Genomic DNA, 12,400 nt, shown 5'->3' on the forward strand with positions numbered 1-12,400 from the left:
TGCATTGGTTTCATTTCATTCTCCATGTCTCTCTCCCAACAGGAAGAGGTCCTAGATCCATCCATGCAGAGCCAGCCAACAGAGGTCTCTCCTCCTCCATCCGACCAATCCAATTTCACCTGCCCCCTGCCCCCGGCCGCCTGCCCCGCCCACACGCAGCAGCCAGGACAAGATGGAGGTCAGTTCCCTGGCCAGACCAGCGGGCCTCCTACGGAGGAGGGAGAAGAACAGGACGTACCCGCCAACGAGGTCGAAGAAGCGCCGGAACAGACGGCGGCGCCGGACGAACGAGAAGAGAGAGGAGGAGGAGAAGCGGACGGACCGACGGAGAAAAATGACGAAGATGCGATGGTGCTTTCGCCTCTTGTCCCCTCCTCCTCTGTCGCTTCTCATCCCTCCATCCTGGTGGAAATGGAGAGTGAGCGAGAGCCCCCCACAAGTGAGCTCCCCCCCGGGGAAGAAGAGAGCACGGAGGAGGAGTGCGTCGTCTCCCCCGAGGGCCACCGTGCGCCGGCCGGTCCCGACCTGAGCCTCCGTCAGCCCCCGAGGCAGGACCCCCACCTCAACAAGAGCGACAAGGCCATCATCCAGAAGATCAGGAGCTACTACGAGGCCGCGGCCGAGGAGGTCAGGGACCAGGTGGAGGACGAGGAGGAAGAGGGGGGAGAGGCCGAAGAGGCGGCGACGCCAAGGAGGCGCAATAGTTTCTCCCAAATCCCTTCCGGCTTGGTGAGGGAGTCGGTGTCTCGCTTCGACCTGCACGTCCAACAGGGGGAGCCAGAGGATGGACAAGGAGGGTGCGGGATGGATGAAAGGCTGGACGGAGTCAGCGAAGAAGAGACGGACAAGCTCTTCAAATGCAGCGCTCCGGCCTCTGTCGTGTCCTCAGACGGACAGGACTACAGACAGACTGACGGTCCCATCGGCTCCATGCAGGGACAAACGAGCCCATCACAATCCTCATCCTCCACTGAAACCCAGGGAGGGGAGAGTCTAAAGGAAGCAGGCTCGAATCTACAGCCAAACCTCAACAACTCTGGCAGAGATGAAGAGAATGGTGATGTTTTCGAGGACTATACAGCGGAGATGACAGAGATAGGAAAGGGAGGATGGGAGGAGAGGGAGGATGACAGCGGTGTTGTCGTGACCGACATGGAGGTAGAAACATCAGCGAGCTCCGACGACCACGGAGATGGATTCCCCGCTACCAAAGACGATCAGCAGAGATCTGAATCCACCATACGCAGTGCGGGACACAGACCCATCATGAACGGACACTGCGGAACGAGTCGCACTGCAGAAGAAATCAAAGACGACCGCAAAGAACATAGTATGAATCTAAGCACAGACAGCCAACGCCAGCAAATTGATACCAAAACCCAGTCCAGCTGGAATAAATCCAGAACCAAAGACCGAAGCAAAACCACCGACCTCAGGGGGAACCCGGAGGGTCTGCACGGCCAGACCAGGGTGGGTCACTGGGCCCGCCACTCCAAGATCGTCTCGGCAAACCGGACCTTGTTCGAGGGTATCGGGTCAGACGTAGCCGGTATTGGGCTGTTCGAAGCGGGGCCGGTGGTGGAGAACTCGGAACGGATCCTGAGCAAGGTCCAAACGCTGGCTCGGATGTACAGCACTAAAGCTGATACCTTGAAGGTCCCACTGCATCAGAAACGGGCCTTTGTCGGGCGAAACCAATCCTGGACTTCTAGCAAGGTGGTCGGAGGGAATCAGGTCCGAAACGAGGCACAGGCTCAGTATCAATACCAGACGCATGCCCAAGCAAAGCCTAAGCAGCGTGCAAGATACCAGAGTCAGATCCAAAGCAGTGCCATCAACTACAGCCAGGAGACACAGTCCCGGATGACAGCGAGGTCACCTCGCTTGGAGACCAAATCGGGTCACACCGAGTCCAAAAAATATCCACCAAGAACTCCTCCTGGTCAGAACAAATACCCAGAACCCCAGTGTCACAGCGATGTTCTAAACCAAACCGTCTCAAAGACACAGAACCAAAGTGACAGCCAGACTGGGTCCGACAGTCATGGAAGCCTGAACCAGCACCACGAGGACAGAAGCATGAAGGGAGAGAAGAAGGAAGAGGAGAGGGTGATAAGAAGGGCAGTAAGCCTGTCAAACGGTATGTTTAGTTCTGTTTTGCTTAGAGTGGTTCTCAAAGTGTGGTCTGGGGACCCTCAATAGTCCTTGAGGGGGTTCCAGGCCAGATCTACGATCTCACAACATCGGTTGTGAGGTTGTAGATCTGCTATTTTCAAAAGAACGACAATGTTGGTTTTCAAACTTTTTTCTTTTTTCTTTTTTCTTTTCACACCAATGGACCAGTCAAACTTTCAAGGCACACCTGTATTCATAGCGAAAATAGTCCAGAGTATTAATTTATATTTATATATATATTTAGTGGATTTGGTGGATTAATGAAATTGTGTCAATTTGTTGATGTATAAAATAAAACACGCTTCTCGATTATTCAATGAATCCAAGAAGTAATCGATACAATTGATGGCTGAGAAAACAATCAATAGCTCCATCCCTAAACTAAATGTTTTACGTTCCCTTCAGATTTCCAGGACAATGTCGTCGTTCCCTGTGAGCCTCTTGTGTTTGGTCATGCGTTTGTCACAGAGCATATAGCTCCTACAAACCACCAGCAGGTGAATGGATACACCGTCTCCAGAGCCAGGGACTTCGTCTCTGCTCTGCCCCAGGAACCAGCTACCAACTGGGGCTCTGTCTCCAGCGACGCCTCCTCCACTTCCACCAGCCCCGGAGAAAATACCCCCACGCTCCTAAGGGATCAAGAATCCAACGTGGCTTCAGTTAGAAGCCACGGATCTGAGCATGCCTCCAACGAGACCCCCTCCACTTCCACGCCAGCGCAGGGGGACCACCTCTCAGCCCTGCCCGAAGACGGGAGCCTCGGACTGGGCTGTGCTTTCGGTGGCGGCCCTGTGACGTCCGCCGCCATCCAGGACAACTGTTGGTCCGTCCCCAAGCAGAATGACCGCTTACCGGCACACGGAAGCTTGGAGCTGGGGTATAACCGTGATGAAGACCCCCTGTCCCCCGAGCCCAGCAAAGAGTCACACAGACCTCTCCAAAATGCAGAGGAGATGGAGATCAAAGAGGAGGTGGAGGTGTTGAACCATGATGGACACCCTGATACTGAAGAGAAGTGAGTAACACTCCAAACACTATCGTTCCGTTAACACATATAGGTCCTCGAAGGGTTTTCAGGGGGTCTCCATAAAAATGGGGAACAGTTTAACCATTTAAGCCCTATTTTATACTTTCTAAAATGATGTGCTCTACAATAAAAACAGAAAATGCAAAAATCAATTATGACAATTTTGACAAAACATACATATAAAAATATAATTGCATACAGTATAGTTAACACATATGAATAAATGATGACAATAAAAAAGGAATAAGATAGGCCTAATTACACACTTGGAACCTAGCTAAAATCTTGTGCAAATACTGTGTTGGAAAGTAACTAAAGTAACTTAACGAAAAAAGTTATATTATTACCTTTTTCCAGTAAAGTTAGTAATAACTAATGACTTTCACGTTTTGAGTAATAGATAGCACAGTTACTATTTTCCAAAAGTAACTCGTTACTATTTTCACAAGCCTTGGTGGTACTGTGGGCTTGAGTGTGTTCATATTCATTCTGTGATTCTAGACTCTAGAGCGGATACGCCGCGAGCAGGGAGGGGTGTTGGGTAATCAAACAATGCAAGACATTAATTTATGTGATCCTCAACTGCTTTCACACAGAAGAGAAAGATGATATAAAGTATATAGACAGATAGACCTTTATTGATCCGCAGGGGGAAATTCAGGTGACAGAGGCAGTACAGGCACAGCAAGTTGAGAATCACATCATTTCTTTTTTTCTTTTTTGCATGCCTTGTTTCATTTGATTAAACAACAACCCTCAACAAGCGATGAGAGTGGCATTGCCATGTCAAGTACTTTTAATGTATGTGTATGAGGGTGTGAAACATAACACAATCACATAAAGTATCTTAGTTTTTATTGCATGCTTTGATTTTGTTTCATTTGATTACCCAACAGCCCTTGCCACATTGATGTGTGGAGTATTGTCAAGTCATAAATCTTTCAACAGCTGTATATGTATATAGTCCCCCAGGGGTATACTTGGTGGTTCTTCTTTAACCCTCCACCAAATCTGTTTGCGGATATACAGTAGCCGATCTACAAGCACACAACGCGTCGGAATGCTCAGAATGTTTGCCTCAGAATAATTAGGGTTCATGTCGTTAATCTCCGCCGAATCACGTTTTTAGCTATAACTGCACCAATCTGTGTGAAACTTTGCACGCACACTCCCTAGAGGCCAAGGAAAAACATTTGCCCTGCATTTTTCATATATGCTTTTTAGAAAGGTAAAACACATTTTTTGCTCTTACTCCTTCAGATTCTGTCCAAAAATCACGCAAATCGGTGCACTTTTTCTAGTTTGACTATTATTTCACCAGCTAGAAGAGAGAATATATAATAATAACTATTCAGATATAACTTACACTCTCTCCACCTACAGTATAGACTTGTAGAATGTTGTAATACTGCACATCTAATCATCTAGATGGCATAACATATTCTCAAAGGGGGGTTTGTAAGCCTAGTACATATCATTATACAGCGTCACGCTGCTGCATGTTGTGAGCTTGTAGATTTGCTATTTTCACCGAAGAGATTCCGTGTATCGGGACAAAAGGAGGAGACCAAGTATAGACCCCTGGGGGACCCCTGTCAGTGAAGTAAATGGGGTTCAAGTGGTTCATTTTTTAGACACTTCAGCTCAGGAATAATCAACACCATTTATTAACCATTTACCATATTGCATATATAACAATTTACTGCAATATTACAGATTACCTGCGCAAGCAGGACAACAGATCTGAAATCACAAACCGCCCAGAGCAGAGCATAAAATACAACAAACAGCTGTACAACCAGCTTAGACAGTGAAGCACGTAGACTGAACAGAGAACAGAGGCTGCTTAAATGAACCACTGAGGGAATGAGGGCGTGAGTGAGTTTGCTTATACCGAATGAGAAGGGTGTGAGGATGAACGTACTGACTTGTGGGAGTACGAATGAATTCGCTTGTTAGCGAATGAATGGGGGGGGTCCAGGGAGTGTGAACGTAGCATAAACCTCCTGCCTTCCGTGTCTACATGAACTATCTCTTCGTTGTATTTATTGTATTTTATTTTTTTATCCCACGATTTTGTAACCCTTTTTCACCCGGTGCCAATTTTCTAAGTGATCCTGGGCGCTACACTCCCATCACCAGCCTATAGGGAGCCCAGGGCCGAGCTCATGCCTCCTTCAATGCATGAGAGCCAACTGAGCTTCTTATCACCTGACAGGGGGGAGTTTCCCTGGTAGGACGTAGCGCGTGGAAGGAACACGTTATTCCAACCAGTTCCTTTCCCCTTCATCAGGCGCCTCGGCTGTCATGGGGGAGGCGGTATATCGACCAGGATTACTAAATGTTTTTGTGAGGGTATTAACTACCCTAGGAGACATGGGGAGAACATGCAAACCTCACACAGAGTAGGCCCTTTCGCCAACCCCACCTAGGGTATGAGACTTCGCTGTATTTAATTGAAGTGTTGTTTTTGTCTATAGGCAAGACATGAATATTGGACCCCCCTCAGAGCGCTCCAGGGGTCTGACAACAGACCCCCGTTCAACAGCTAGTGGACCGCTGCTGACGCTTTCCTCAGAGGCAACAGAAGAGGGTGCCAGAGAACAACAGGACGAGCATATACAAGTTACCCAGGACAGCCCAGATTTGCAGAAACCCGAACAGCAAACGGTTCAAACTGAACCTGAACGTGTGTCTACAGCGCCTCCTGGAGGTCCAGAGGTAAGAGACAGAATAGCGTCCAGTCAGACACTGCAGGTACCTAATGACAACCACATTGGTTTATTGGTCTTTTTATATTTTTGTTTTTCAACGTAAAGCTCAAAATACACTTGGATGTAAGGCAAGGCAAGTTTATTTGTAGAGCACAGTTCAACAGCAAGACAATTCATGTAATTTACATACAATATTAAGTAATTAAGACATTAAGACAGGGCATTAAGAGATAAATAAAACAAACAAAAAACATGTACACACAAAATACAATGCAGAAGAAATGATTGTAAGTAAATATTAAGAAATAAGAAAAGCATTAATGAATCACGATTAATGTGTAACAAAAGACTGAAAAGGTGCATTGTATGTGCATGTATGCATTTTTACTTTTTTTTAAGACAGATTTTCTAAGTCCCAAACTCATTTTCACTTACCGTATGTTACAAAAGTTGCACACAAAATAGTAATGTGCACAGTAGGCAAAAAAAAGTCATGGAAATTACATTTATACCCATGATGTATTGTTGGTAATATCATTTTGTTTTTTTCGTCAGATCTGCAAAGCTGTGGATCCGGGCCTGGCCCAGAGGGAAGCCCCCTGCCTGGACGAGACAGGAGGCTCTGTCAGGGTGGTCTCTGGGAACCTAGAGGAGGTTTCACTGAACGGGGCCGAGGGTGACGAGGGCACCTCCCTGTCACAGACCAGAGCATCTACGTACGACTCTACACCGAAGATCCTTCCTGTGCAAACAGATTACGAGGTCACGGAGATGCCGGCGCTCACGCCCCCCTCCCCAACCCGGTCCTCCGACGCAAACTTTGATTCGACAGCGCTGAGCGGTCAGACCGTTGCAGAGCTAGCCTTGATGGGTTCCATAGCCAGCGAGAGGGTCGCGTCCCGCACGTGGTCTTCGGTTCAAACCCCAAGTCACACCCCGATTCCCACTCCTACCGCTCCACCATCGGTGCAGGCTATGGACTGTCTGCCAACGTTCACCAGCCAGAGACCGGACAACTTGCCCAGAACCGCGACAGGCAAATGGGCTCTGACTGCATGGGACTCAACCAACATGACACCAACAGAACAAAGGTTTGTCTTAAAAGAGCACTTGGCCCATTTTCAAACGTATTTTCATATCATTGGTTCGCATTAATAAAGCAATAAGCCAATAGAGGTCGCAGTTTAGCTCTATTTTATAATGGCTGAGTGGCGTAGTGAGGCACTCCACTAGTGCGGCGTGCCTCACTACGCCTCTCAGCCATTATAAAATAGAGGTAAACTGAGAACTTGCGTGGCTTGCTTTTCTAAAATGGTTACAAATGTGGCAACATGAAAATCATAGACACGTCCGAGCGAAAAAAGTTCTTAATAATAAAACATTATACTTTACTAGAGTTTATACATTCATCACAACATTTACTTCAATACATTTAAAATAAAAAAGTTATGCTTTTTTTTTTTAATTCTTTATAAACGTTTATAAACACATAATAAAGTTAATAACTACCTTATAAGTAGTTTATTAACTGTTAATAGGTAGTTAATAAGTTGTTTATTAACTGTTAATTAATGTTTGTTAATAGCACGTTAAATTATTTATAAACGGTTATAAACATATAATAAAGTTAATAACTACCTTATAAGTCGTTTATTAACTGTTAATAAGTAGTTAATAAGTTGTTTATTAACTGTTAATTAATGCTTGTTACCAGGACGTTCGTTTAAAGTGCTACCAATATTTGTATTGACTTTTTTTTGTGACATACAGTATACACTATCACACCCATTCTATCACACCCATTCATACACATATACCCTTGCACTTGCATTATTATCAAAAAATAAAATAATAATAATGATGAATGAATTAAATTAATAAATCACATTGTTTACACTTTCTTTACCATATGAAATATAGTTTTCAGTTTCCTTTTCTCTTAAGTAATGATCTCCATAGCATTCATATACGTTTCCCAAAGTTGGACAAAATTGTTCTGCTTACCACTAACTATATATGTTTTTCTTTTTCTTTCTTTTTTTGTCTTTCCATATGACACATCAGAAAATCCATGATTCCATTTGCGCTGAAGCCAATATGGTGGCCATCTTGGATTTTGAAAAATGGCTACCTTTGAATATTCGTTTTTCAATATATCGACTTCGAGATTATGTAGGATCATGATTCTAGTGTATAAATCTACATTTTTAGGGTGAGGAAATCCAATGGTGCTAAAAAAACATTTACGAATGATCAATGGCACAGATTTGGGTCATAATCCTTGATTTGGGGGGAAAAAATAAACATTTTCATATTCGTTTTCCCACTATTTTGACTTCTAGATTACATAGGATCATGATTACAGTGGCTAAATCTGCATTTTGGGGGTTATACTGTGTGCATCAATTTCCTCAACAGGTGTGTTTTCACACCTAATTCTGAGTCCAATTAGTTTGACTCCGGCCAGGTGCCACCACCCATCCCACAACCATGGCCTCTCAGCTATAACAGTTTGATTTGAATTAAGGCAAAAAGGCTAAAGTGATGATCCATACTGCACATGATCAGTTAGACCCTCTCTCCACCTGGAAGATGGACAGCACATTTAACATGTTGTCACCTTGCTAAACTAATGGCCTAAGGCCTAGGCTACACGTATATGGATCTTTTCATAAACGGATATTTTAGTCCTCCGTTTTTAAAAAGAATCCCTGGCCACATGACAAAGATTTAAAAAAAAATCCCTGTCCACACGTAGACGCAGAAACGCATTGATCAGCGGCAAGTTTCAAGTTCAGATTTTATATTTAGGCTACATTTATTTTATATATGAGGGGCCAAATACAAATACATTTTAATCACATGTTAAGGCCCAATACTGCAATAGCTGCATTATTTGACTAGCATACGTGAACAGCATACGTGAACATAAACGAAAACAACATTATTATGGCGCAGCTGCAGCGCAAACAGTAGCCATGGTTCACATGACTCATGGTGCCGCCCGAGTCCCTGGTTTATAGTGGTGTTCGTTTTTTTTTTTACATTGCCAACTCTCACATGTACATAAACGTTCAGATTTCAAATATAAAGTGCTTACCCCCGAGCCACGGATGTTACAAGGCGACCCGGACCGCGATAAGTACCCGTATCTCCGTATTGTTCAATAAAAAGCATTTTTTTGGTAATGTATCAGAGTGCAATACACCTCCCAACCATTAGTGTCGCATGGTTGAAAGCATCGAAGACAATTTGGAGAAAATGGCCGGCGATCGGACTAAAATGTTTTTTATTGAACAATACGGGAGATACGGGTACTTATCGCGATCCGGATCGCCTTATAACGTCCGTGGCTCGGGGGTAAGCACTTTATATTTGACATCTGAACGTTTATGTACATGTGAGAGTTGACAATGTAAAAACAAATCGAACACCACTATAAAGCAGGGACTCTCGGCACCATGACTGTCATGGTATGCCAGTCATGTTTCAGGGCTGAGTTTTACTTCATCAATTCATTCCATGGGCGGTCGTCCCAAAACTCCCCGACCCACGCACCTTTGGAGCGGGCCACCCGCGGCCGCTCCATGGTCGCTGGATTTTGACCCGGGGCGATTGTGTAATTAGGACCACAGACCCCACATTCAACCTGTGTGCACGCCGTGTGCTCTACTCGGCGCAGAGAAAGAGGGTTTTTCGTCACACAGTGAATGAGCTACTTTTCCCACCACTGTCTTATTATTAATTATGACATTATTTTGCCATAAATGAGCGTGCCTTGTTTCATAGACTGTAAGTGTTGCTCTCTCTCTCTCTCTCTCTCTCTCTCTTCATTTATTATTATAATGACCATGAGCGGTCCGGTGTGTATTATTATATTATTTATTTATTATTATAATGACCATGTGCGAATGCGCGATGACGTCATCGTTTCTCAAAATCTCCGGATTACATGTCCACACAGATCCACTGAAACGCATGTTTTGGAAAACCTTCACTTATTTATCCGTTTACAAAAATATCCGTTTTAGCGGCCAAAAACACCGTTTGCGTGTGGCTGAAAGGCCCAAACGCACACAAAAATGTGCGTTTAGAAAAAGATCCATGTACGTGTAGCCTAGGCCTGAGTCATTAGAAAATGTTATTTTTGCCTAAGTCAGCTCCTCATGACACTGGCCACCTCTGGTAAAATCGGCCATCTCCTAATTGAAAAGGATCATGCTGTTCCCTCCCCTTTTAGTATAATGGCCTAACTCCCTAGTGTGACTTAGGCCAAAATAGGCCTTTTTTTGGGCCTAAGTCACATGATTTTGTGACTTAGGTCAAATTATTTACTGATTTAGGCATTTTTTTTAACTTTTTTTTTGGCCTAAGTCAGATTTAATCCTATTTAAACCTATTTAAATCTCTTATGTTACATAACTGACAGACAGTGTTATTTTTATTTTAATAGTCATATTTTTGTATAAACATTTTGGGTGAAATGATTAAGAAATATCATATAGTTTTGTTTTGGATCAGTTTTAGATTTTTCCTGAAAAACTTAAAGTCGTGAAAGTTACATCGTTCAAGAGTTTATTACAGAAAGTTCACAGAAGATAAGCAACCAAGCAAGCAGCATCTTGAGCAGCTGTCATGGTCCAAAATCTCTCCCTTCTCTCCTTTACGTGACATATTTATATGTCCCCCTACCTCGGGGCATCTCCGTGTCTCCCCAAGCTCTGAGGGGTCACGAGTCACCCTCTTTCACAATACTGTTCTCACCACAAAAATTAACTATCTTACTATATTCTTTGTTTGGAATATTCAGCGCACCCCCTGCTTCGTTACTGGCTTCCAGATGTTTCTGCTGTGTCACTACTACAGATTTTACAATCGTGAGCAGCATCTGAGCTGTTAACCCCTTGTTTGCTCGTTTTTTGTCTTCTCATTTTTTTCATGCTATCTTGAACTTCTCTATGAATTAATCTGCTGACATCTAAGTAACATGTCAAAAAAAGGAATAAAAAAAAATCCAAATGGAGGACAAATTACTCACATTTCGCTTACGCATTTCAGCTATGAGCCTTCCTCAGAGCATAGGCTCATAGCCGAAACGCGTAAGCGTTCATTTTATTGGTGTGCCAATAAAAAAAGTGGAAATGTGAGTAATTTGACCTCCATTTAATTGATTTTTTTGGATGTGCTACACTTTTGGATTTTTTTTTATTCCTTTTTTTGATAAGTATACTGGACTTTGGGTCTGGCACTCCACTGAGAACCCATTGTTGATGCGCAACCTCTTTTTCTTATTTATCTAAGTAACATGGTTAGCATGTCAATCTATGTTGCTGCAGACACTGCTGACGGCAAAGGTACCACTCATTGAACAATGTGAGCAGTATACGAGAAAGCTGATGCTCCTGGAGAACCAGTTACTCCTCCTCTGACCATTGATAATGCAAAAGGTCTGTCAGTTATGCCGTACAACTGGAGCATTGTGACAAGCCACAACCACAGACAACCAAAAGGAAAAAACAGTTTGAAATCAACAAGAACAGCATCTCTGGACACTATCAGTTGACTCACCTAGGATGGGGTAATTGCTTATAATTACATTATCCATTACATTACCCTTCTCACCCTGATTATGCAGACAAGTGAGCTAACTGAGCTTAGGCGCTTGGCAGTTGGTGAAGAACATCCTACTGTCATCTCATTTGACATGGCCCTCTATGAGAAGGTTGTGCAGTTGTTAGATGCCAGGCCTGACTTGAAGCGCACAGTTGTCCCCAGACATGGTGAACTACATGCCGTCATGGCTGCTCTGAGAGCTCTTGGATCCTCCATAGAGAATTCAGGCATAGATGATGCCTGGATAGATGATGCCTGGATAGAAGCTGACGTCTATGGTGCAGCAACAACGAGGCAGATCCTCAAATGCACACACTGTAAGCGTTCTCTTCAGGCCCACATCTACTCATATGTAGCACTGTATGAACTGGTACTGGAGGAATTCTCCAGGGAGAACCCTGAGCTGAAAGACGTTTGCTGGCAGACAACAGAAAAAAGTAGAAGCAGCCTGCTCTAAGGAGGCCAAATTTGCAAAGGCTGAATCTACCAAGCAAGCGAACGCTACCTTTCTGGAAGCCTTGGGCACTCCAGGATTCAAACGTGACACTGATGAGCGCCGTTCCTCTCCAAAAGTTTGCTTCAAGCGCCCTGAGTGCACACTGCCAAAAAAAAACACTGAATGCCGAGAGCATCCAGGGTCGATGCTGGGAAGAGGAGCGCTCCAGCATGTCTTTCTAAAAATGCATGGCAGAGAGACACTGTAGTCTTCATCAGCTACATAAATCAGTCAGTTTGGCATTGGGATAGCTGGCAAGAACACAGAACATTCAGCTACATAAATCATTCATGTACCTGACAAATGTAGATGACGCACACACATGCACACATGCGCGTCCGTGCGTGCGTCTGTGTGCACACGCACACACAA

The 12,400-nt window shown here is 44.3% G+C and overlaps 2 protein-coding genes across 2 annotated transcripts in view; one reads left to right on the plus strand and one right to left on the minus strand.

Annotated features, from left to right (window-relative positions):
* The window catches only part of triap1 (TP53 regulated inhibitor of apoptosis 1), a 311,612-nt gene that overhangs the window by 249,856 nt on the left and 49,356 nt on the right, over nt 1-12,400 (minus strand). The window lies entirely within an intron of this gene.
* Nucleotides 1-12,400, plus strand: part of LOC311050092 (uncharacterized protein) — a 121,139-nt gene that overhangs the window by 100,730 nt on the left and 8,009 nt on the right. The window contains exons 19-22 of the mRNA XM_084064058.1: nt 43-2,140; nt 2,581-3,193; nt 5,686-5,926; nt 6,475-7,010. Of these exons, the coding sequence (XP_083920184.1) occupies nt 43-2,140; nt 2,581-3,193; nt 5,686-5,926; nt 6,475-7,010 (3,488 nt within the window). The remainder of the gene's footprint in view (nt 1-42; nt 2,141-2,580; nt 3,194-5,685; nt 5,927-6,474; nt 7,011-12,400) is intronic.

This window comes from Gymnoscopelus microlampas (assembly GCF_963454915.1).
Source record: "Gymnoscopelus microlampas genome assembly, chromosome: 8".
Classification (NCBI taxonomy): domain Eukaryota; kingdom Metazoa; phylum Chordata; class Actinopteri; order Myctophiformes; family Myctophidae; genus Gymnoscopelus; species Gymnoscopelus microlampas.